Source organism: Chelonia mydas, chromosome 11 (genome assembly GCF_015237465.2).
Source record: "Chelonia mydas isolate rCheMyd1 chromosome 11, rCheMyd1.pri.v2, whole genome shotgun sequence".
NCBI classification, from domain to species: domain Eukaryota; kingdom Metazoa; phylum Chordata; order Testudines; family Cheloniidae; genus Chelonia; species Chelonia mydas.
In genome coordinates, this window is record NC_051251.2 from 45,888,983 (window position 1) to 45,916,300 (window position 27,318).

The following is a 27,318-nucleotide window of genomic DNA, read 5'->3' on the forward strand; positions in this document are numbered from 1 at the left end:
TGGTTTGTTGTATTTTTCGGGCACTACTTGTTCATTTCCTAAAATGAAGATTAAAACAAGAAATAAAGTTTTCCTTTTTCAATTCTGTGTTGCTAATTAAATGTCAGTTAGGACCATCCTTCTCTGGTACTTCTGCAGGAAATTTGTGCGTGTATGTGTAGTTTCTTGAATGGTAGGTGATGAATACTGTAGTAGTACAATAGATTACAGAAGTTGTAACACTAAGATTCTAGAAGGATTTCCTAGAGTTAGCTAAACAGTCCCAGATTTCACTGAGGTGGCATTAGCCTTTTTCTATAATAAAGTTTTAGCTTTATATAATCATGTAACTATTGGGAGGAGATCTTGATGGTTTAACTAGTAGTGCAGTTTGATCTCAACAGCTCTGTTTCTGTGAAGTACAACGAGCGTGTCGAATGAGAGCTGCACAAAGCTTTTTCTTAAATGCCATTTCTTGGTAATACTGCCCAAGTTTTAACAGAATAGCAGCAAATTATACACACACACACACCCCTCTTTAGTTTGCTTGTCAAAATGGACACTAGTTTCACTGGATTAACAACTAAATGTTTGCCTAAATTAGCAAAAGTATTAAATTATGTGACTGAAAAATATTATGAAAACAGAACTATATATCAGTATACAATATTAAGACATGTTGAATGAGTAATCATATCCAATTTGTACATAACTTGATGAATTTTACAACAGTGGTAATTCATTAAGCTTACTCCTGTGTAGGAATAAATCATGCTGAATGTCCCCTTTCAAAACTCTACCCAGATTAAGCCTTTCATCATTAAAATGTACAATCAAATTATGTAACCCAAATAAGAGACGTAGAAGGCCCTGAACAAAGTGTAGCTTATGTGGTTCCATTTTCTACTGGGGGCGGGGAAATGGATTTGGTGACACCATGCAAGGTTCTCTGGACCCCATGTGCTCTGCTGAGGATTGCTTTGAGGGCAGTGGTCCTTGTGCCATACTGCAGAGTGTTCAGGAAGGAGGCGTCTGCTTCTGTAACAGATCCACTGGCCAGCATGAGCAGCGTATGAGGGAAGGGATGGTTGCTTTTGGTTCATGAGTCTGCAGCGTGTGATGTGAAGGTTATCACAGATCCTTGGCAGCACTCCCTGCCAGCCACCCATTCAGACAGCTAAGAGAGGAATCCAAGCGTCTATGCTCATGATCCCCTGGGGTGTGAAGTTTCTAGAGTCTCAGCAGGCTGCAGCACTGGTTCCTCCTTTGGCCTCTCCGCCACATTTCCTGACTCTGTCTGCTACCTCTTGTCAGCCCACCTGCCCTAGGCCCCAGGACCAGCACTGACACAGAGGTGACCAATTACTCAGACACATCTCCCTCTCAGAACTCCACTCAAAAGGTTTGAAGCTCCTGGTTTAATTTAACTGTCTCAGGGGCATGCACTAGTTGTAAGGGCAGTCAACAGACAGACAGACACACACACTTACTTTGCCCAGAGACTAAGGCCTTGTCTACACTGCCACTTACAGCGCTGAAACTTTCTTTGCTCAGGGGAGTGTAAGTTTCAGCACTGTAAAGTGGCAGTGTACATAGTGCAACAGTGCTGGGAGAACTCTCCCCCAGCGCTGGAGCCGCGACTACACAGCCACATTAAAGCAGTGCCGTGGCGCTGCTCCAGTTTTTGGACAACTCCAGGGCTTTCTTTGGGCTGTCCAGAGTCCCTGGGGCCATCTGGTCTCCAGAAAGTGGGCAGAGCCCTTTGTTTGCCCCAAAGAGTCTGCTCCCTTCTGGAGCCCCTTATCCAACTACTATGACCTTGCTTTCTCCTGCCCTGCACTCTCTTTTCCTGTCTTACCCTGCCCTGTTCCTATGTCTTTCTTTATTTTAACCCCGCTACTGGTCCCCTGGTCTCTTGTGTTCTACTGCTAAGTTCCCACTTTGGGCAGGAGGGTGAAGCTAAAATTGGAATGCATTTTTTTAGTGTTACCTTTGTGAGGGCTAAATACAGTCATTAACCTTAAGTATTTCCCCATGTGTCTGTCTCGTGTGTGCCTGCTGGAGGCCCTGTTGGCAATATGGGCCCACACTTCTGACAGTCATTTTTCATGATACACCCTCACAACGTCAATCATAATTCATAAGTTGTACCGATATAGCGCAATTCGTGACGCAGGGAAGGCGCCATGAATATGTAGGGCATTTGGTCCCTTGCCATCAATGGCAGCTCTACCACCACATTCTCTGAGGGCCACTAACTTCTTAGCTGTTGAAAGTGCCCCCTGATGCTCTGCTGTGGCTGACAAGCTGTTCAGTGAAGTCCTGTGTATTTGAAGCCCTACTTTCATGCCTAACTGGAATATGAACTATTCAGTGAGGTGCACTTGAACAGCTGCCCCAACATAAAACAATCATCTCAAAGACCAATTTCATTAAATTAACACTGTTCAAGGGCTCAAAGAATTTGGAGGAAGGTACCTTTTCTTCAGTCTGCTTTTTCTTAAACTATTTTTTCTGAACAATACAGTGTTCCATCTGCAGTGGAACAATTCAACCATTTCCCAGGTGTCTTTAACATAATACATTGTTGTAGTGTAAAATTAATTTGTATATATGTGTGTGTGTGTGTGTGTGTGTATACACACACACACGTATACATACATACATATACACACACACACACACTGTGTATTTTCTCATATCACCTGAATTGTAATATTGTAGTATTTAAACTAATATTCATCAGGGTTTTATATTTTTGATATATGTGAGTTGTACATCCATTCAATGTGCAACAGCAGTCAAAAAAAGTTAAGAGAATGTTAGGAACCATTAGAAAAGGGATAGATAATAAGACAGTAAATATCATTATGCCACTATATAAATCTGTGGTTTGCCCACACCTTGAATACTGCATGCATGTTTTCTCTGGAAAACAAAAATGATTAAGGGTTTGAAACAGCTTCCCTATGAGGAGAGATTAAAAAAAAAGACAGATTATTCATCTTGGAAAAGAGGTGACTATGGGGGGATATGATAGAAGTCTATAAAAAGTGTTGTTATTTACCCCTTCACATAACACAAGTACTAGGGGTCACCAGTGAAATTAATAGGAAACAAGTTTACAACAAACAAAGGGACGTACGTCACACGATGCACAACCTGTGGAACTCATTGCCAGGGCATGTTGTGAAGGCCAAAACTAGAACAGGATTAAAAAAAGACTTAGATAAGTCCATGGAGGAGAGGTCCATCAATTAGTCAAGATGGTCAGGGATGCAACCCCATGCTATGGGTGTCCCTAAACCTCTGACTGCCAGGTGCTGGGACTGGACGACAGGGGATGGATCACTGGTAATTGCTCTGTTCTGTTCATTCCCTCTGAGGCATCTGGTATTGGCAACTGTCAGAAGACAGGATACTGGGCTAGATGGACCCAGTATGACCATTCTTATGTTCTTAAAGTTGTCTGCTGTGTATAAAGTACCCAGAATTCCTTGTTGTGTACAAAATGGGGTCATGTCCTCATATGTCATACATGGACTAAGATCAGGTAATTACACTGAGATAATTAAATTTAGATGGGGGATTTTTCAGTTTTCATTAATAAATTTTGCATTAATAAATTTTGCAGCCTAAAGGCCATAACCAAAACTGAGGCTCTATTGTGCTAGGTACTGTACAAACGCACAGTAAGGGACAGTTCCTACCCAAAAGATCTTACAGTCTAAATCAGGGATGGGCAAACTACGGCCCGCGGGCCATGTCTGGCCCATCAGAACTTTTAATCCAGCCCTTGATCTCCCACCGGGGAGCAGGGTCGGGGACTTGCCCTGCTCTGCATGTGCCATGTCTCTGCGCAGCTCCTGGAAGCAGCAGCATGTCCCCCTTCTGGCTCCTACACATAGGGGCAGCCAGGGGGCTCCGTGCACTGTTCCAGCCCCAAGCGCCAGTTCCGCCGCTCCTATTGGTCGGGAACTGCAGCCAATGGGAGCTGTGGGGGCAGCACCTGCAGACAGGGCAGCGTGCAGAGCCACTTGGCCGTGCCTTTGTGTAGGAGCCGGGGGGGGTTCATGAAGCTGCTTCCGGGAGCTGCTTTAGGTAAGTGCTGCCTGGAATCTGCACTGCTGACCTGCTCCCGCGCCCCAACCCCTCCGTCCCAGCCTGGAGCACCCTCCTGCACCCCAAACCTCTCATCAATGGCCCCACCCCAAAGCCTGCACCCTCAGCCGGAGCCCTCACCCACTCCCACACCCCAACCCCCAATTTTGTGAGCATTCTATTTTAAAGAACATAAAAATTTGGTCCCTCCACTGTCACTGCTGAAGCATGTTGACTGCTGAGGAGAGTCTTCACAGCTTATGCCCATGCTGCACCCTTCTGTAGAGCAAGAAGGCTTCATTTTCAAGTACTGTCAATCTTGAAACATTAAATTCACTTAAGAAAAAGTAACTGGTGTTTTGACAGCTTTGAAGCATTCCCTTTCTCTGCAGCTTTTGGGAGTCAAGGAACTGCGTTGAGGCATCAAGAGAGCTTCAGAGCATCCGTATGTGCCACCTCACGCTCTCGCCACACATTGTAAGGCAGAGGGTGTTTCCCTTATTCAGGGGCATCTCTGCTCAATTTCTTAAGTCCAACAATCTGAACGTTCAAAAAGGTCAGAAGCGGTTATCAGCATATACTACACTACGGGATGAAATTGAAAATAGAATCTCTAACTTAAATTGGTGCCTCCATGTGTATTCGTGATGGTAATGTACTTGCTCAAAATTGCAATTTGTGCCATGGGGGTCTGAGAGCTCCTGTGTCAGACGTGCTATTTCAAAACCTCTCCCTGTTTCGATAAAGTGGATCTCATTAAAATAAAGTGTCAGCGTTTACCAGCTCTTGCCATATGGTGTCAGAGACACCAGGGTCTTTCCCTGTGCTTCAACTTAGGAGCTAGCTACTGTATCTGATAAATGTCTAAACAAGTTGTTTTAATCATAAAAATAATTAAGTGGATACTTACACCAGTTTTCTGTAAGTGACTGTAGTATCTCCGTTGTCATCTGGATTTCCCTTTGCATCTCATTGGTAACCACTGGCAACTGGCTCAGATATACTAATTGTAATTAGATTTTATTTCAAGTGTATTTCAGTTTTTGGTGAAAAGTAGTCATACTCATTTGAACTTCCAGGTTTGCTGGGTCATTAAGAATCAGTTTGTTTTTTCCTTTAAGATTAATGCTCTGCACAAACTTGTAAGAGGCCTGGGTTCTCTCGCCAGTTTTCTGGTCTAGTCTTGCTCTCCAGAATGGCAGAAGCTGCAAGTGTAGTGGCAGCTCATTCAGAAGAGGGGAAGGAGGAGGATGACCTCCTTGGGTTAGCAGCAACAATCATCTGCCACCAGTGCTGACTGAGTTCCATCCTGCTCTCTTGCTGAAGGAAGAATAGTGTAGTGTAAGGACTGCAGTGGGGGAGATCCTGTCACGGGGTGCTCCACTCACCCCCGGGCCAGTACATCGTCCTGGTCACTCTGTGGATTAGCTCTCAAGGTAGATGCCCCCTTCCACGATTTGCACGCTGTCGTTCCAACTTTCTCTTTGGTCTGCAGCGCATCTCGCTCCAAGAACCGCAGCATCCTATTCATGACTTAGCCCTCCAGCTGGATCACTCAGTGTTCCCCCTTCCAGGGTACAGTCCTCTGAAATCTTTGACCCACAGTGACTCAGGTAGTCTTCCAGTTCACTGCTCCCATTGCTCTATGCCACGCTCTTGGTGGCTGGTAGGGGAACCTGGGCCACCCTCTTCTCGAGGTGCCAGTCCAGAGACTCTTAACCCAGCAGTTCTGGGCTTTTCACTCTGCCCTCACTGCTCCTACCCTGGACTGCTTCCTACCACTCAGGTTCCCCTCCTCTCACTGGGTGTACCAGCTCCAAACCCTCTTCCCAGAGAGTGGCTGCCCTATCCCAGCAGTAGCCCCATTCTGTTGCCAGCTACCTGGCTTTATAGGCCTCACCTGTTCCTGCCCAGCTGAGCCTGCTTTCAGTTAGCTACCAGCTCTCTGGCTGCTCCTCAGGGTGCAGCCTGTGGAGTTAATTGGCCTGCCTGGGCCATCTTAAGCCCTTCCAATCTTGTGTGGGGTGGACACCCCATCACAGGTTCTAGGAGGTAATATGGAGGGAATCAGCTGTACAGCTATGCTGTGCCACTTTTACCACATGTCCTTCTTACTAGCCTAATCCCCAAAGGATTAGGCTGATATTCAATTCCTCCATCCACAAACCCCTAACAAATTAGATAGCTGCACTTATTCAGTCAGGTTTTGATCAAACTGTGAAGGTGGTCTAAATTGACCTGTGACAGCAAGTGGTGTCCGCAGTGGCAAGATTCTATTTAATATTTATTCGATTTTTCTTGAGTGATTAGTGATATAGGGTGCAATGATTAGGATTTGGAGCAGGAAAACTAACTTGTTCCTACTTCAAAAAAATGTATACGTTGATGAATAATTACTGAATCAGTAACTAGCAAGACTTAAACAACATATCTGTTCATGGAATAAAATATGTGGTTTGTAAACAGGAGAAGCAGAAGGACTATAACAGGAAGCTTCTGGAGAGGACAGAAGAAGGTCAAGCATGTGAAGAAATTCACATCTCCTTGCTTATCACCTCAAATAGTTGAGCACTAAGTGGATTCAAAAGGGGTAGAAGATTTGTACTTCAGAATTCCCACACAATTGCCTACTTTAATCGGTTGAGGGTTATTGTACAAGGAAGAATGCTCTACCAAGAATATGATTTTGCAAAAGCTATTCTATCCAGCCTGTGTTAACCCTTGTAAAAATTGAACTAATGCTGCTTCACTGAGGCATCGGTGGCTGGTGGAGGTGGGGGAAAATAGCTCTTAGAATGAATAGTAAAAGGCTATTTGGCCCTCTTTGTTTGGAGTGACCATTTTATTTTTGAGAGTCCAGCCTTTTATTGCTATTCAGAGAGATGCTTGTCAGATTGTTACAGCCTTAAGGGACTTATTGTGATTCTCCCTATTCTGTTTTGTTAACTTTATCCATGCTTAGTCTTGGATGTGGAAAAGGGGGGGGGGGGGGGGAAGGAATTTTCAAAAGAATAGAATTAAACTTAAATGCAAGTGTGCCCTACAACAACATGACTAAGAAGACTAAACCACTATTTGACTGAGGCTATGTCTACTCTGCCCTGCAGTTTGGATTACGGGGGTGTGAATAGCAGCATGCACCAAAGTGTTGCTCTGTAACTCCCCCATGTGGACATTTCAGGTGCTAATTAAAAGGTTCCTAGTTTATATTAACAAAATCCTGTTTGACGAAGATTATATTAATCTATAGTTCATGGCCAGTGTCCACATGGGGGAGTTACAGTGCAGCACTTTTGGTGCCCGCTGCTATTCATACTCCCATAGTCTAAACTGTGGGGCAGTGTAGGCAAACCCTTAGATTAGGCCAACAGTTTGAGGTCAAAATAGAGACGTTTCGTTGTAGATAAAGGTTCTTAGAGAGCGAAGTAATTGTATCCACATGACATTGCAACAAAAGCAAAGTAGAACAATCGTATCCCAGTACTACGAAGAATCTAGGGTGTTTATTTTCTGACAGGTGGATACAGATGAATATCAGTAAGAATGACTTCATGGCGGCTGTCTCTTTCTTGATTTCTCACAAAGTCCCAAAATAAATTCTGTTCACTGAATTGCACTTTTTTTCCTTGTCAGGATACAGGGATGTATTTCCACAATAGTAACAGCTTTCAATTATTTATTCCTGGAATCAGCTTTTGGACCTGAACTATAACCTTGGGTGATTGTGTAATGAGCTGTGTGGGTCTTGTGTTGAAAACACTCTGTTCATTGCTTTTTGAATTGCTGTCTGGAAAAGGGAGTTTAAAATATTCTGATGTGTGTGTGGTTTTTTTTTAAATTACAATTGTTAATGTGATCAGCAGAAGGGAATGTGTAGAATACTTTATTAAATATTTAGGCCAAAATTTTTCAGTGTTGGGCGTCTAAAAGTTAGGCATCTAAATCCACATTTAGGCACATGCATGAGTGGCCTGTTTTGACAGCTTCCAGTGACTTCAGAGATTTGTCCCCCTGAAAATTGGGCTACGCAAGTTACCGCCTTGACCGATAAATTATCGACTAAATGTTCAAATCTGTTTTTTTATTAAAAGGACATTTTCAATGAGACTGCTTTGTGATGTGTCATTCCATATTCTTTATTAAAATATGCTTATGTGAATGACATAACTGAGATATACTTTATGCCAGATGGCTCATGTGAGATATCATTGGAAAGGTTATGATTTACTGAATGCGATTATCCAGTTTGTATGCCTTTATCGTTTCTGAATCTGAAGTGAGGAATATTGCCTATGTATCTATTTCAACTATGCTGCTTTGGGCGACACACACTGCTAACGCTTCAGGTACAACAATGGAAAAGCCAGACAGGGCAGATGGCCCATCAGGGAGGGCAATGAGCTGTGAAAAGCTTGGCCTTCCTGTGGACACTCCATACTGCCACTGACTCATGGACATTGTGATACTACGGGGTTAGATGGTCTTGTCACCTGACACTAAAACATTAGCTGGGACTTCTGGTAACTTTCCACTGTAAGGGAAGGGGGTGGGGTGTGTGGCGGGGAGACAGGTTTGGGAAACAAAGGATTCCCGCCTTATATAAATCCTATTTAAGGGTGAGGAGAAAGATAGATTTCAGAGTAGTTCAGTGTTGATTGTACGGAGACGCGAGAACTGGCATTTTATTGTCTTCTTAGCAAAGTCAGCCACTGAACCATTACAAAAATGTTTTGAAATAGCAGGAAATATTTTCCTTTACTTTTCAAACTAAATTTTTGAGGGGAAATTATTCTTTAAGACATTTACTATAAACATGTGCTTGTAGCATTCATGGAGGTTTATACTGATTTCAAGTTATTTTTTAAATAGTCAAAGTTCAGATTTGGTGTAGGTCTTTTAATGACCACAGATCCCGCTATTTGGATTTCTCTTCTGTCACATTCAAAATATAAGTGCGCTGTCAGAATTATACTGTTTGGGTAGAGTAGTTTAATTACAAGTCTATTGTTGGCGGGTAGACGAAAATGAATTTCGTATCCCTGGTTAGTGACAATGAAGCAACGCATTGATTGGCTTAATCTCAATATTTTGTATTGTACCAAATTAAATTTTTCAGGATTGTGTTGCCCAACAGAAAAATGACAAGAACTCTAACTTTAGGGATTTCTTCAATGTGTTTTGGGGAAAAAAAAGGCTGCACCTGGTTACAATTAACATTAGCAAGTAATGGGATTAAAAACTAGCTCAAATACAAATGTGAAAATAAGGCTGAGCTACAGTAGCAAGAAATTAATTGAATGGTTCTTTGTCTCATGTCTTCATAGAGAAAAACTATGAGCCTTCCAAAATACATTATTTGGTAGCTCCATAGTGTAGCTTTGACAGCAGTATCCAATGATTAACAAATTACCCAGCTGTGTTTACTACAATGCTGTGTTCTTTAACTGAAGAAAAGTTTAGGGTTGGCAGTTTTAATTGTCTTAAAAAAAAAAAAAAAAAAAAAAAAAAACCACACACACACACACCACACACTGTCGTTTTTCTGTATGCAGTGCTAAAATACTCAGGAACAAGTCCTATGCTATTTCACAATCAAGCCTGAATTAGCAGGGGATCCATCCATAAGACAAAGAAATAGGCTTTTCCAGCCGTAATTTCTAGACTTTAGGCTTAAGGGCGTGATATACTTAAGGAGTGATAGAAGCAAGGGTTTGTGCAGTAAGCTAGACTCCATGTATCTTCAATTACATGCTCCCTTTATGGATGTTTTAGAGCAGTAAACAATCTTTCTTGTTTAGGAAAAAGGCATTTGCCACTGAAATGGCAGCTATAAAATAATGACAGTTACAGCTATGTAAAGAGCACAGTGGACTAGAACTTCAGAACATAAACCAGAAACTGATGATGATACTTCAAATCAAAAAAGGCACTTTGATTAGATCCATCATTATGCAGTAGAACCTCAGAGTTATGAACAACCTCCACTCCCAAGGTGTTCATAACTCTGAACAAAAACGTTATGGTTGTTGTTTCAAAGCTGTATTAAGTCAATGTTCAGTTGTAAACTTTTGAAAGTTTACTGTGCGGCTCAGAAATGCTGTTTTTAACCATCTTAATTTAAATGAAACAAGCACACAAACCGTTCCCTTACTTTGTCAAATTGTTTTTATCTTGCCTTTTTAAAAAAAAAAAAAAAAAAAAGTATTTTACATTTAACACAGCACGTACTGTACTTGCTTTTTGCCCTCTCTCTGCTGCTGCCTGACTGCGTACTTCGGTTCCAAATGAGGTGTATCGTTGACCAGTTAGTTTGTAACTCTGTGGTTCTATTGTGTACATATATTGCTTCTCTAAAAGTGTGTCTTTTGTCAGCAAAAAACTATCAGTCTTTCAAAACTAGGCTGCTGTAGAGTTAAAATTGTATCTGAGGGCCTTGCCAATAAAAGCCATATAGCATTCTGTGTATGGAGGACATAAGCAGAGCCCCTCAAATCTGCGTATATCCCCTTTATATCCATGGACCATGTTTGCAGATTGGATACGGATACAAGTTTTATATCCATGCAGGGCTCTAGACATAAGCACTCAGATACTGTGGTGCTAACTACTCTAGAAATCCCTGTAAATGTAAATAATGAATGCATTTCACACTGTAACTTCACTTCCATTCCTGCTGGGTCCCTGTTAAGTGTCTCAGTGTTGAAATTCACAAAAGTTTTACTCTGATGCATTTCAATGTCATCACTTATGGAACATAGCAAAGGCTGCAAAAAGGGTTTTGTGGCCGCAAAAGGAGTACTCTACTCATGGCTCAGTGGTAGCCACTTCTGGCAATTCTGGGTATTAGCTCTGCCCCGGTCAGTGCCCCTTCCACCATTGCTGCTCTCCTGTCACTTTTGGAATCACAGTACAGCTGCTTCATGACTCAGTCTCCAGCCAGGTCAGGTCACATCCTGGTTCTCCCTTGTAGGGGACTCTTTCAAAGTCTCTCTGCACAAGTAGCATCATTCAGTCCTCATGCCTGCTGTCCCGACTACATCATTTCCACAGTGACTCAGGCAGTCTTCCCATTCACTGCCCAGAGCAATACCACTCTGCACTGGATAGCAAGGAAACCTAGGCCTGCCCTCTACTGCAGGTCCCAGTCCAGGGCTGTACAGTAATCAGTTAAGGTCTAGGACTTCATCAACCCTACCGCTCTCTTACCTAGACTATTCCCTACCATGCTTCTTTAAGCTTGTCCTTCATCAATCTTCTTAGTCAGACCCATCCCTCTCAAGCCTGCTAGCTTAAATCCTACCTCATGGGTTCCTATAGTCCCGTCCCGTCCCGTCCCCTCCCCTCCAGGAGAAAGACTGTAGGCTTCCTCCCTGAGCCATTGTTGCTAGCCTCCTGGCTTTATAGAAGCCATGCCTGTTCCCTCACAGGTGAGCTTCCTTCTCATTAGCACCCTCCACACAGCCTAAATATACCCTGTTTTTAGCTTAATTGTCTGATTGGGTCCACCTGGCCTACTGCAACTCTCTGAAGGCCTATGTGAGGCATACACTCCATCCCAGGGCCCCCAAAATATTAAGATGAAATATATGCATGAAAGTGAATCCACAATTCATATAAAAATATTATAACCACTGGCCAATGATGTATATCATGCTAGGATTTTAACTCATGGCTGATGGATCCTTATGTTACTCTACTTAAAGATCAGGTTCTGTAACATATTTGGAAGTAGACTACTAACTGACAACGCATCCCAAAATGATATGTCTTTTTGAGTGACCAACTTTTACTGCCTTAGAGGACTGATACTAGCACATCTTCCTTCACAAATACCTGATTTGCAGCATAATGCTTTGCTTAATCTGCAATTGGGCTGAGGTCCACACAGAACAGGACACAGGCCTTAAGTGGCTAGAGATCCCTCCCTTTCTTGTGGCTTCCAAACAACACTCCTTATTGGAATCAAAGATTCATATGCAAATTACACCCCCCTCTTTCAGAACAGGCTACTGCCCACAGAGGGATTCTACTTTAGCACCTTAGTATCTGAACATGGTAACTTTCACCTATAGGATTGGGAAGATACTCTTTCCACATCCCCTAGGGGGTGAATTCCCCACACTCACTCACTAAGGTGATTGAACAGTTTGTCTATAGCTAGAGATAGGCAGAGCAGCAGCGTTTTCATGGGTTTTTAATATATTCTAGTAGGGATTTCTTAAGAGCCCCAACAGCAGAGGCTGCAGTGGGATTTTGCCAAAGGAACACACAGCACAGCAGCAGTTCAATGTTGCTACCTTTGTGTGTATTGCAGGCTACTTGTGGGCCCCTTAACAGAAGGGAGGTGATAAGTGGGAACCTGGTCCTGGGTAGGGAGAGCCCCCTGTGGTTATATTGCTAAGGATACTTTTTAGAAGTGTAATGCCAAGCATGCACGAACAAACTTATGCTGGGTGATCACACTGCCTGAGAGCCAGTATCCTACACCCAGCTGGACATTACAGCTCAAAATAAAGGTTTTTCAAGTTGGTAGTGTGCTGAGTGCCGTAAGGATTTACATGTTGGCTTTCACAAGTGTGTGTGTTGGATATGCTAAATTTATAATTGCAGATCATGCTTCAGCCCAGACATGTACTTGTTCCTTTTCTTTCTACTTCAGCAGGAGTAAGGAAGGTAGGGAACTTATCTTACTCTTGCTGTAAAGCACTGACGGTGCTATAATATACAGTATATTAACCATGGAGACAGAGTCATCATGGTTGAACAGTCTATGAAAATATTTAGCAGTTTCTCATAGACAGAATCTTACCTTAAGGTAGATTTTCCCAGAAGGAAGGCTTTGTCCTGTATATCTGTGACTGACTGCATAGAACCCAGTTGTCTGTCTGCTCCTTTTCGAGATGCACCTAAACAAAGCTCAGGTGTCAGTCCTAAAGGATGGGGCTTTAAAAGGAAAGTCTTGGAAAAGGTTGACATTTGAACTGTAACTCCTGAACTTTTGACATGGTACCAATTAAAGCAATTTGTACTTAAACGGAGAGATGGGAGCACTCTAAATTGCAGTTCTCCCCACTTCACTTTCTCAAGAGCCACAATCCCCATAAGAATCTTATTTTCCTATTTTGATTATTAATTTTTAGTTCTCTATATACCAGGTGTGTTGCAATGTTCTAGAGTTAATATCGTTCCTGCTAGTGTGCAACATGCATGCAGCATACACTGTATTAGCCTAGAAATACCGGCCCTGATTCTGGACTGTTTCTGAGTTGTGCTTTGTGCAGCTCAGGAGCTTGTGCCTTGTCTGTTCTTTATTCGCCCACCTGCCTGCCCTTCTCAATCCTGAAGCTGACTGGGGACAAGGCCACTCCCCACCATAAATCAGAATGTCTTAAATTCACTCTAACCTCTACCCAGCATCCTAAGGGGCCATTATGACATGTGGGGATCCCCGAATTAGAGCTGTTCCACCCATGCCACTTTATACAGAGTGTAAAGGAATCAGGCCTGAAAAGGTGAGTAGCATAGGAATTGTTATGGTGGCTTTATGCCACTCAGTGATTCCCATGTGCTGGGGGAAACCTCCACTTACATCAGCATTATGGCTGTTGCACCACTCTGGCAGCCATAGTGGGGCTATGGAGTACTCTCTTTTGTTTTTATTGTATTGTCAAGGTTCCTTCCCCACTCTGAACTCAAGGGTATAGATGTGGGGACCTGCATGAAAACCCCCTAAGCTTATTTTTACCAACTTAGGTTAAAACTTCCCCAAGGTACAAACTATTTTACCTTTTGCCCTTGGACTTTATTGCTGCCACCACCAAGCGTCTAACAAATATATAACAGGGAAAGAGCCCGCTTGGAAACGTCTTTCCCCGCAAAATCCTTCCCAAATCCTACACCCCCTTTCCTGGGGTAGGCTTGGTAAAGATCCTCACCAATTTGCATAGGTGAACACAGACCCAAACCCTTGGATTTTAACAACAATGAAAAAGCAATCAGGTTCTTAAAAGAAGAATTTTAAATGAAAAAAAATGAAAAGAATCACCGCTGTAAAATCAGGATGGTAAATACCTTACAGGGTAATCAGATTCAAAACATAGAGAATCCCTCTAGGCAAAACCTTAAGTTACAAAAACAGGAATATACATTCCATTCAGCACAGCTTATTTTATCAGCCATTTACACAAAACAGAATCTAACACATATCTAGCTAGATTACTTACTAAGTTCTAAGACTCCATTCCTTTTCTGTTCCTGGCAAAAACATCACAGACAGAGAGAACCTTTGTTTCTCCCCCCCTCCAGCTTTGAAAGTCTCTTGTCTCCTCATTGGTCATTTTGGTCAGGTGCCAGCAAGGTTATCCTAGCTTCTTAACCCTTTACAGGTGAAAGGGTTTTTTCTCTGGCCAGGAGGGATTTTAAAGGTGTTTACCCTTCCCTTTACATTTATGACATGTATATTTTTAACTTTTCAGTCCTCTGGTTGGGAAGGAATTCCAATCAGAGACTGGAAAGGTCTCTTCAGTCACCCTGTGTCCATTGTAGTTGTAAGAGCTTGTCTTAGGAAGCTGTTGCACAGTCTGACAGATCCCATTGTTTGGACGTTTTCCTGGTATTCAGCCAATCTTTTTTCCCTTTATTACATCTCATTATTACCTTTGCATATTACAGCCCCCCATTACTTCCCATAATAAAGGTCAGCATAGAGTTGGCTTTCCGCAAGTGGTTGTAAATTACCTCCCCCCCCTTTTTTATTTACCAACCCCGCCATTATGAAATTATGAATTGTGCCTCAATTTTAGGTCTAATTTAAGATGAGTAGTATTGTCAGTGGAAGAATACTTAATAATATATGGTATTTTACTGTCACTTGCACCAGTTAAGTTAGAAATTATTGTCCTAGGCAAGGCTCCTGCAACTGGCTCCACGTGGGTGGTTTGAATGCATTTAGTGAACTGTAACAAGGAATCCTGATCATTAGGCTCAGGGAGGTAATAAAAGCTAGAGAGTAAGAGTATAGCCCATCAGAACACTCATGCTGTAATTCTAACATTTAATAAAAAGTATATGAATAAAAATAATTTCCCGTGATTTGCACAGATGTGCATAATAGACTGGCAAATTTGACCCACTGCTCTTGCACCAAATTAATATAAGACCAGTACATACAAACTGTATTTCATGAAAAAATATACGTCATTCTCATGACTAGCCAAGACAGAATAGTGGTGTCTGTAAAAATATGCTGCTGAAGGTTCCTACAAAACGAAGTGCACCACAGTACCAATGAACAATCCTTGGCCAGTCTTTGTCTAAATACATCGGGCCTTTGATGGCAGAAAGCTTCCTAGGATTCTGTCTTTTGTACTGGAAGAATCCTAAAAAGAGTGGAAGAAATTACAAGTCTTGGGTTTTTTTTCAGTTTTTTGTCCAAAACCGGTACAATCATGGGAAGAGCCTGTTGAAATCTCAGGCTTCCACCTTCTGGACAAGTGTTTGTACAAACTCTCACACTTTATAAGGACAGGTGCATTCTGATGAGAGATGCTTTTGTTTCACTGGTCTTGTAGTGCTACAAATCTCAGACCAAATTCAGACTAGAAATTATATTTATGTTTATTTTCAAATTGCCCCAGAGTATCTTAGGCACTTTACAGAATCATATAAAAAGACCAAGTCCTTGTCCCAAAGAACTTACAAGCTAATAGCCTGTTCCTGCTTCCATTGACATCAGTGGTGCAGGACAAAGCACTAAAACCCTGATCTCTGGGCAGACAGTCCCCTGCACCCACACAAAGCTCATTGCAGGATCAGGCCAAGGGATGTATCTAACATTTTTCTCTCCAAGTTTTTCACCTTTGCACCCAGTGTGGCAACTTCACAAGCACAGCATTGATGGAAGTGCTGGTGTAGACAGGTCTCCAGGCTCCTGTAGTTTTGTTCATCGCTTAACTCATCCAGAGCAGATGTAGAAGACCTGAGAATAAAACTGCTGGCACTTTTTCTACACTAGAGCTGCACTGGTTTTATCAATGACAGGAAGTTTTAGGGAGAAAAAACTAGTATAGACAAGGCTTAATTTTAGATGCCCTGCAAGAAAAGGATGGACAGGGAAAGGAGCATGGGAGAGCAACGGTTACAGTCCTAGGATTACACAGTACCCTGATTGCCATGTGTACTCATCCTGAGGTTCTGTTACATACATTGCTTCAGCTTGTCATTCAGATAAGATACGTATATGTCCTTTGTCCTGTCTTGGGATACATCTACAGGGAAGTGTAATTCCCAGCACAGGTAAACGTGCACATGATAGCACCTTAAAATAGCAGAGTGGCTGTGGTGGCTCGGGCTGGCCACCCTTTGTTTGTACCTGGAGGTCAGGCAAGATTGTACTCAGGGCAAGCCTACACTACAGTGCTACTTTGGGGCAGTGTAAGTTAGATCAAATTAAGCAGTAGTGTAGACCTGCCCTTAGGCAGCTTGAGCAGAGCTAGCACAGGTATGCGTACCCATGCTGGGAATTACACCTTCCAGCATCTATGTAGACGTACCTTGTGTCACAGTCCTTCCCATCAGTGAAGCAGCAGGTATTTAAGGAGCAGCTGGTTTTGGTTAACTTTATTTTAGCAGTAAATCTCTAATTGCACTAATCAATTTTTTTACCTATAAAGTAAAATTTTCTGTAATTTTTAAAGCATAGATTTCTCTTGTCACATTGAAAAAATGTGATTGCTTTGTTACTTTGATTTTTTTTTAGCCTATTTGAAAAAAAAAAAGATTAAAAAAAGAGAACCCCCAAAATATTGCTCTTGTTCACACTGCATTATTAAAGTGTGCTAACTGAATTTTGGATGTGCCAGCAACTAATGTGGTAGGGCAGCAAAACAGTAGCAATTAACTGCACAGATATGCTACATAGCCAGAATACTTAGATGTATATGTGTGCCAGAGCAAATCTCCACTACCTCCCAATCTTCCGCTGGCCTAGGTGAGGGCTGCCCTTTAGCTTTTGCCAGGGCTGAGTAGGCCTGAGTCAGTGAGCTGCATCTGGCTCCCTGCAGCCACCATGCTCCGCTCTCTCTAAGCTGCATATTGACCTAGTGGAGAATCAGGGCCACAGGGCTACTTGCATTTTTTCATGTAGACACATGATTAAACACTTTGCTGAATTAGGCCTTTAGGTTCCAGTGCTCTCCACAATCTCCCTAATCACTGGATCCTTGGTGCCCTGATCCTATTGTGAGTAATTCTAGTCTCTCTGGTTTGCTGATCCCTGTGTCAGTCATACTTCATCAGCGCTGTGAGGGAGTGAGTGTTGCTTTGTTCAACTGGTAAAGAAAAGAAAATGTAGCTTGGTACATTTAGCCAGCGGCTGTTCTGTATTTAGTGGTTGAATGCGCTGTAGAAAAAACCTGATTGGAAATAGGTGTTGTCTTCGCTGTATATTACACTCTTTAGTATGGTCTCCACATATCAATAATGTTGCAATTGCTGGAGTTTTCAGTCATTAGTGAAGCTAAAGTATCTCTCACACTATTGGAGCATGGGGCACTGTTCCAACTGTTGTAACAAATTTCCCAAACCTCAGTTAAAAGTAATACAATGACCAACCTTTTGATTTAACAATTTTCTCCTTTGTGTGTATTTACTGTGACAATGTTATCTTATTTCTGAAGCTGTGGCACTGTTTTCTCAGCTGTGAGAGGGATGTTGAATATTGTACCAATAGACCACTTTCTTCCCCTCTTATAAAGGTGGAATATTCTAACCTTCAAAATAGCATTCTCCTCCCCACATGTAACCTTATCCTTTACATAGGACTAATAGTAGCATAGAAGATAACACAAAATAATAAATGGAGAGTTATTGCACTGAGATGCTGGGCTATTAAATGATAGGTGCCTTGTTCCGAGATGATGAGTGATTGCCAGATATTTTGGCTCAAAGCTAGACGCCACAACAGTACTTAATTGTGACTGATTCATTTGGCTGAAATATGTCGCTATTGTAATTCAGCTATGTCATTAATATGATTGAGTGCCATCCAGCCATTAGAATTGTATGAAAGAAAGGTAGCTGACACGTGAGGCAAGAACACTAACCTCTGCATTAGACTATAAAATAACCATTAGGACAACTAATGCTGAAATTGAATTGCTTCATAGAAATTTAGTTTCCAAGCATAATATTAATTAGCTATAAGCCTGATTAATATCAAGAATTAATTAAAACTTTTCAGTGGCCTATGTGGGTTTTAAATATTGTCATTATTGCTCCAGTATTTTTAGTTCTTATGCTAATTGCTAAATGCTTTTTAGAAAGCATGAATGGAATAATCTACAGTAGCGATGTGAGGTTCAAACAATTTACTGCATTAAGAACTATTGCTTGGCATCCTCCTACATAGTTTTCACTTTTTCTTCGAAAATTGATCTGCAGTTTTTGTTAACTCCTTTGTACATGGAATACAAATCAAAAGGACGTGGGTCAAGGTTTACAGGCCCAAATTTTATCCGTAGTATTTCTTTTCAACAAAGTTAAGATAATTATAACCTGGAAGCTGTCTACTTTTATTTTTGGTAAAGGGACAATAGCTACAATACCACCAGAGATTATTTTTAAAATGTATTTAAAAATGCTAGCAAGAATTCCTGATTATTTTTGCCATATAAAGAAAAGGCCTCAAACAGACTAATTATTTAGTGCATAAAACAGTCACTGATTAACAAACATGAATAAGCTATGAATTATAACGGGAAGAGAATTCATAATTAAAATCAGCATTTGGCTGTCTCTTGAATGTCATCTTAAGGCTAAAAAATGCTTCCATGTTTATGACACAGGATGTGTGGATGCATAATGATGATGATGAAAAAGTTCCTCTTCTGAGTATTAAAGCAGGAAAGAAACTGGTTTATAGTAAGACACAAATGCTCGTATTGCCATTTTCTCAAGCTATGTTACTCTGCACAGCCATCAGCGGGGATCTCGTGAAGAGAGGAATCTGCAAATGTAAAATCAAAACATTACCTTAAATTACATTTTTGTAGAGGCTTACTCATATTTTTTAAATCAATGCCTGCTTTATGGAGAAATAGTTTTGTTTTGAATATTTGAGACGGGATGTAGACAGACACTCACATTTTTACAGCATTAATTCTAACATCCCAGCAGCTGGGAAAATGCTAGCTCATTATTTCATAAACAGATTTGTAATATTGACATCAATTCAGTTGCTAGAAAATTTGTATAACATGCTCTTTCCTTCCTGAGGAAAATGTCTGTAATATTACCATTTTTAAAATATACAGCATGTAGTAACACAAATATATAATTATGGAGGTTCCTATTAATTTGGGGGTGCTGTGTTACAATAGATTAAATTCCTTATTTTTTTTCCCCATAAGAGAACCTTGAACTTGGGAGTGGCTGGGTCATTACACATATTGAATCTATTTCCCTAAAGTTAAGTATCCTCACACCTTCTTGTCAACTGTCTAAATGGGCCATCTTGATTATCACTACAAAAGTTTTTTTCTCCTGCTGATAATAGTTCATCTTAACTAATTAGCCTCTCACAGTTCGTATGGCAACTTCCAACTCATCTGTTTGTGTGTGTGTATGGCAACTTCCAACTTATCTGTTTGTGTGTGTGTGTGTGTGTGTATATATATATATATCTATCTTCTTACTATATGTTCCATTCTATGCATCCGATGAAGTGGGCTGTAGACCACAAAAGCTTGTGCTCTAATAAATTTGTTAGTCTCTACGGTGCCACAAGTTCTCCTGTTCTTTCTGCGGATACAGACTAACATGGCTGCTACTCTGAAACCTGTCATTAAACTTTCCAGTGTGGGGAGTACACAGTTTTACTCTATATTATCCTAAACAAGTGACAGTAAACATGTAACAGCTTAACACTATTACACTCGTTAATCACACTTTACTTTAAGGTACTTTTATAATTAATTGTATAAATAGTTAATAGATATTACAGACTGGAGTAGTATATCTTATAGTTGGGTATAAGCACATCCATAGATGGTGTTTATAGATGGCTATAAGCTATGGTTACAAACAATCTGTTCACCTGTTGGAGCCTAACGATCTCTAAATCAATTAACCTCTTATCAAAACATCTATTAATCGTTTATAATATTAACCCTTTATAAACTATTTATAAATGTGCCCTTAATATAAATTGTGACCATTTTTTTTCTAATGCCCCAGCTCCGGTGAGTGGGTGCGAGATATAATTTCTTTTTCTTATGTATGTCCCATGTAACTGGAAGGACAGAACACAGAAGCTTACTGCAGCTAAATATTCCAGAACATAAAGATGGGAATTGTGTTTTATACAGTGATAGTCCAATGAATCCACTGCATTGCCAGAACGTGGAATGGTTATCCAATCCATTGCCAGAACATTCAAAGGGACTAAGGTCCTGATTCAGTTAGGTACCTACATACAATGCCTAGTTTTAAGCAATAATCCCGCACGGAAGTCAATGAGAAGCTTGGCACCTTCTGAAGTCATGTAAATGATTGGTATTAAACATAATAACTGGTAAAATGGTAATCACTACAGATGTTATTCACAAAGGAAAAGTTGATTCTCTCTCTCTTTTTAAATAGTGCTGGCCCGAAAGGAGATAACATTTATGAATGGAGATCAACTATACTTGGACCCCCAGGTTCTGTATATGAAGGAGGTGTTTTTTTCCTGGATATCACATTTTCGTCCGATTATCCATTCAAGCCACCAAAGGTAAGGGTAAGGTTTTTATTTATAGTGACCAAGATTTTTAAAAATGACTAATGATTTTTTGGAGAAAGGCCTTGCTTTTCAGATGAGTGCTCAGCACTTTCTGAAAATTAGGCCCTTTTAAGATGTCCTAAAAGATGCCCCAAACCACCTTTGAAAATCTTGGCAAACAATTTCAAGAAATATGTCTGCTTCACAATCCATATGGTTTTTTTTTCCAACTTTCCTAGTGGTGAATTGAGTGATAATTCTAAAGTAATTGGTCAGGAGTAATAGGTGAAAAACTAATTCCAATAAAAGGTGGCTTCTCTTTTACACATAAGTTTCATAGCAATCAGCAACAAAAAGAAAGGATATTAGAACTGAATAAATTCAACTAAAAAATGTAACATTGTACCTTCCAGTTGGCTAAGAATCCTGTGATCGGATCCATTATTATAAAATGTCAGTGTAACTGGAACTGATTAGATCTGCCTTTTTGACTGCCACTGTACATTGACATGTCTTTTTTATTTATTTATGTATTTTGGTTCCTTGGGGCACTACAACATAAAGAATAATGCATTCTCAGACTTCCCGAAAAGCACAAAACACAAACCATAATGTTCTTTGACGTAAGTTTGTTTTCATGGAATGATGAAGAGTTTTTGCAGAATGTTTCTAATTCCACATCAAGATTACACTATTATGTTGAATTGTGTGAGTTTCATCAGACATTCAGATTTGTCTCCCAAAGTATAGTAAAATGAAAATGGATGTTTTACTCAGCTCTGCCATAAACTGTGCCTTCTGCAACTAATGCACTGAAATATTTCTTACTCATTTTGTTTATGCATAGAAACCATTTTCATACTATATGAATATTAATCTGAAATAAATTAAAACAGAAGTATGATGGCACTTACTGCAATAGAAATGCTTTATAAGTATAGTAATTCCTGCCTAACGGGGATGCAATGAGGATTTAATATGCAAAATGCTTTGAAGATGACAATAGCATTACATTCCCTAAAAAGCAATATTTAAATAGATACTAAGGTTGCACAGTTAGGTGCTGAAAAGTAAGGAAAAGATAAAGCTAAGATTGCACATGCAAGCCAAACCCTGTCCATTTGTAAATATGCATTGCAATAATTGTAATACAGTCTTGCTCATGATCAAACTGTTACTCAAACACAATATAATATTTATACTGAATACACGCTGCATTTGTAGTACTCTGTATGACTCGGGGTGCATGCCAAAGAGTCTGTGTAAAAGTGATTTACCTACCAAATGTGCAGTGAATAAGGCCAAGGCTCCTGAAGAGTTACAATGAATGAAGCAAAATGTGCACTTTTTTGATAAGTGTATTAAAATGCAGGGAACGAGAAAGGTCTCTGCAGACGTTCTGCTCCATTCAGAGTGCATCCTTCAGAACTTCTGCTACCCAAAAGGTAGGGATAGGCTATTCATAGATAGCACTTAATGGTTTTTGTCTGTAACTTTAGGTTACTTTCCGTACCAGAATCTATCACTGCAACATCAACAGTCAGGGAGTCATCTGTCTGGATATTCTGAAAGACAACTGGAGCCCTGCTTTGACTATTTCAAAGGTTTTGCTGTCTATTTGTTCTCTCTTGACAGACTGCAATCCTGGTAAGCAAATTCTAATTTACCAAGCATGAACTCTTGCTCATTTGCTGCAAAAATGATTCAATAGAGGATTCTCTACAGAATAATGCTGTCATTCTTAAAATAGACGTTTGAGATTAGAGATTAAAACCCCTTGTTTTATTTAAATTCATCTAAATTTGTATCATGGCAAGATTGCTCCCTGCAATATATTTTCTAGCCTTTGCATAGCCAGTGCCAAGTTCACACTTCAGTCCTTAGCTCTCATATGGCTCTTTTCACTCATCCATCTTTAAGGAGGATAAATAGCATTATCCCGTTTTACAGAAGGAGGAAACAGGGATACGGAGAGTTGACATGACTTGCCCAAGCGTACATGGCAGGTTAGTGGACAATCCAGAAACAGAACCCAGATCTCCTGACTCCCACTCCATTGCCTTAACCACTTGACCATTATATAAAAACAGCTTCCTGTTCAGCCTCCTTAAATATATTTTGGGGGGGGGGAAGACAATACAGATTTTCAGTTTAAGAGGTGACTGTTTCAAACAGCTCCAAGACTGTGAAACTGGAAGGAATACGGGGCAATCCTTTTAAATCAATGGATTTATTCTGGATTTACGCTAGGTTAAATGGGAGCAGGATTCGGTCAAGGGTTTTATCATGAAAGAGCCTTGAATTCGTTAATATACACTACGCTATGCATCCAACACTTCGAATTCATAAAAATCCTGTAAATTAGCACGTACGGTTATTCTATGAAATATCTTAGTTTTCATGTTTGTTCAGTTGAAGCTACACTCCGATGTTTTCAAATAAAGGAAGGGGGAAAGCAAAGAAGGTGCAATGTTGATGGTGTATCCTATCCCTGTAACCAAACAACATTTCAGCTCCCCTGCTTTTCTTACTCTTTTATTTCAAGTTGTTAAAGGGGTTGCCCAGGGCAGGGAGCCAGAGCTCAAACTGAATGAAACTGGGGAGAGCGCTTTCCCCAGTGCTGCCCTGCTGGGGCCTGGATACTTGACGGTCCACAGCCCGCCACTCCCTGCTCCCCCCACCCCCGTATAGCTTTGTTGTTCCCCCACCCCACCTCCAGGGAGGGCATGCCACACCACCCAGTTTGAAAAACAGTGGAATAAACTGTCCAGGATTAGTAACCTTATTTTCAGAAAGACATGGACTCGTGGGGAAAGTTTAGCTTTCAGATACAAGTATGATCATCGAAATGGAGCGTCTATGTACAAAGAGACAGTGAGAAAACTTAAGGGGGAGGAGAGTTGAAATAATAAAACTTGCTAATAGATGCACAGGTTTTTGAAAAATGTTGCTGTTTTCAAAAAGAGTTTCCCTATCCATGTTTGCAGGAGTTCCAGTAGATCTGGTAACACTTCTCAGCAGCAGAAAGATTTAAGCGGGCCCCCGCTGTATTTATAAAATTAATCCTGATGATCCTGGGTCACAGGAGACCTGGGGAGCATAGGCTAACTGAGGGTATGTCTACACTGCAAAAAACAAAAAAAAACCAACCTGCAGCAGTGTGTCTCAGTGCCTGGGTGATCTGACTCAGGCTTATGCTTTGGGGCTAAAAATAGCAGTGTAGATGTTCCAGGTTTCAGAGCCCAGGCTCCAAGCCAAGCAAGAACATCTACTCTGCTATTTTTAGGTCCATAGTGTGAGCCTGAGTCAGCTGACCCAGGCTCTGCGCCTCGCTGCATGCGTTTGGTTTTTTGCAATATAGACGTATTCTACGAGAGACCAGTCAGGAGGTTCTTTACAGAGAATGGGCTTCCAGGTGAGGCGATAGTCATCTAAATTTTCATACAGTTGCACCAGACTCTATGTGGTATTTAATAAGCTTGGAAGTAACCATCTGTTCTTTTAAGGGTGTCAAAAGGAAATCTTTCAGATCAGGCTTTTGTCACCTCTGACACCTCTAACACACCTCTGATGTGTTAATCTGCACAGAAGTCGTTTGGCCTGCTGTGGCATGTGAAGTTCTTTTTAAGTTTAGCATTTTAAAAGTGAAAATATTATATATTTTGCATAATATCAAGCAGTTCCAGATACAAATGGCTCCTGGGCTGTTTCTGGTTTTACATAACTCCTAGCCTGTAGCTGTCTTTCAGACAGTCAGCTAAAATGAAAAGCTATAACGTTTTAACACAGATGTCTGTCTGTCTTTTAAAGAAACTAAATGTTGGAGCCTGCAGATAATCAAAACAGATTAAAATCCTTCCTATTCATTCTGCTTTGGGTGTTTGTTCTTGAAAATGTCTTGTGTGTCAAGCCCTTTGTTACAAAGCCTAGCATTTTTTGGCCTCACAAAGAGGGTGTACTGGGAAGCAAGTGATTTTTAAAATATTTCCTTTTTTAATAGAACGATCTCTGATGTTGTTTTTCTTCCCTATCTTCCTCTTCTTTTACCCCAAACTGTTACAGCTGATCCTCTGGTCGGAAGCATAGCCACTCAGTACCTGACCAACAGAGCAGAACATGACAGGATAGCCAGACAGTGGACCAAGAGATATGCAACATAAATGACATAAACTACTTGTGCTCTGTGAGGGTGCAGGAGGCAACTTGACAGTGTGCAACAAATCTTTATAGCCTTTACAATACGGACTTCTGTGTATATGTTATACTGATTCTACTCTCTGCTTTTATCCTTTTGAAGACTGGGATTCTGCCCCCTAAAAAAGGTAAATGCTATCAGGAGTAGAACTTTGTAGCTGTAGATTAGTTATGTTTAAAAAGCCTACTTGCAAGTCTTGCTTCTTTGGGATATCAAAATGTATTTTGTGATGTACTAAGGATACTGTTCCTGAAGTCAACCAAATATTATAGTGCATTTTAGCCTAATTCATTATCTGTATGAAGTTATTAAAGGTAGCTGTAGATTACTAGGAATTATGTCATTTGTATTAAACCCAGATCTATTTCCAATATGTGGTACATGCTGTTGTGAAAACTGTTTTAACTTTTACCTTTGTCAGTTTGTAATGAAAGGATTTCCTTTTCCCCTTTGTAGCTCAGAGAGCACCCAGTGTATCATCTCAAACACAATAAACATGTTCCCCAAGGAGCAGTTTCTTTGTTTTCCTAATTTAAAATAGTATTTGAGTGAATTTAAATATAACAGTGATGCAAAGCTATTGTATCGCAGGTCCCTATGGATTAATATACACAAGCAAAGGCTTGCTATTAAATGTTTAATGTATACCTGTGGATTGTTTAAAAGTAAAAATTTTCCACTGGATTTTTTTTTTTTAAACAGAAAATATTTTCCTGGGCTTTTTTTGTTTTGTTTTGTTTTAACTAACAAGGTTTTTTCAGTTAAAATGAGAACAGTTAATGAGAGGTTGCTATGGCAGTTATTGTGGATAAATTAAATGGGCCCAATCCTGCTCCCATAATAGTCAACCTGAGTTTTCCATTCATTTGTTCAGCTGGAGCAGGGCCAGGCTCTTGATAGCTTGAGGCTTTGTTCCTTAATTTGAATGGCAAGAATGTGGCTCGCCCAGCCAGAGAACTGCAATTGTCCATTGAAAAGAGTCTTCCAAAGTCCGATTGGATGCTTTGTCAGCTCTCTGGGAAAGAAAGGAATAGAGGAGATTTAGGCAGACATTATGATATGATAAAAGAGATTGGAAACACTTGTAGGGAAGTGCATTATTGCAAGTGAAACTGAAAATTAGAGTTTTAGACTCATCACCAGGAAATCTTGTGTGCAACAAAAATGCAAGTGTATATTCTATACAGTTTGAAAACTACAGTCACTAATTTTCTGTTTAGGGTGTTGATCACTGTAGTGATGACACTTGAGTGATAGCAGAGTACAGCTAAAGTGTTCATTGATCCCTTTAAAACTAATTTACAAATAATTGGCTCCTGTTTTTAAAGTAATTCTCTCCTATGTGACCTTGTGTTTTTGGACATGTAGCTCTTCCATTATTAAGATGTTCTGTACATTAAATGTGTAGAAAGCAGAATTTCAAGGTTTTAATATCAAAGCAGCGGAAGAATTTAAAGATTATCTAAAGTTAATTATCACTGTTACATCCCTGTTCTTGGGTGAGGTGGTCTTTAGCATGTGTCATTTGCTCTATTCTAAATATTTGTACCGTTTCCTCAGGGTGGCTCAAAGGACTATATATCCCATATATCTCTAATTAGATATATTTAGGAACTGTGAGGTGAATTTGGAGCTTGGGCTGTAAAGGGCAACGGGGAATAAGTTAGGGAACTGGCCAATACATTGGAGATCTTAGTGTGGTAATAAACTAGTGCAAGTGAACAAAGTACTGGGAACCACTGCTGAACGCAACCTCAATTTCTCACTACAGAATTGTACATAGTGAGAAATAATACATATTGGCAAAGAAACATGCTTCTAAGAACCAAGGAACTATGCTACATACAAAAGATAACTAAAGTCTGGGGAGAGACTTCAAAGACCTTGCTGATTACTGTATGTAGAAGAATGCATGCACAACACTCCAATGAATTTCCAACAAGGGGCAAAATATATATTTCACATATTAAATATGTGACCTACAGAATTCAGATATTTATAATCACAAAAGATATGCTATAAAAGAGATGTAATTCTTATTTTAATGTACTTGGTTTCATATCACACATCAGACTTCAAATACCTAGATGTACAGGTGGGATGCCTTCTTAACATTGCCCCATTCTATCCTTCCTAGACATTTGGTCCTTTACTCTGAATTCCCATCCTTTTGTTGGTTTGTCATGATTCTGTTCTTTTTAATGTAGTTTGTGTGTGTAAATTTTATATTTACTGAAGTAAAGGTTGTTTTTGTGTAAACATTTAAACTTTAAAAAAATAAGCT

The 27,318-nt window shown here is 40.4% G+C and overlaps 1 protein-coding gene across 5 annotated transcripts in view; it reads left to right on the top strand.

Annotated features, from left to right (window-relative positions):
* UBE2E3 (ubiquitin conjugating enzyme E2 E3) overlaps positions 1 to 25,547 on the top strand; it is an 83,122-nt gene extending 57,575 nt beyond the window's left edge. For all 5 annotated transcript variants that reach the window (XM_043525844.1, XM_037912406.2, XM_007069768.4 and 2 more), the window contains exons 4-6: positions 20,719 to 20,851; positions 22,339 to 22,486; positions 24,902 to 25,547. In XM_043525844.1, the coding sequence (XP_043381779.1) occupies positions 20,719 to 20,851; positions 22,339 to 22,486; positions 24,902 to 24,999 (379 nt within the window). In that variant the 3' untranslated portion in view covers positions 25,000 to 25,547. The remainder of the gene's footprint in view (positions 1 to 20,718; positions 20,852 to 22,338; positions 22,487 to 24,901) is intronic.
* The last annotated feature ends 1,771 nt before the right edge of the window (positions 25,548 to 27,318 follow it).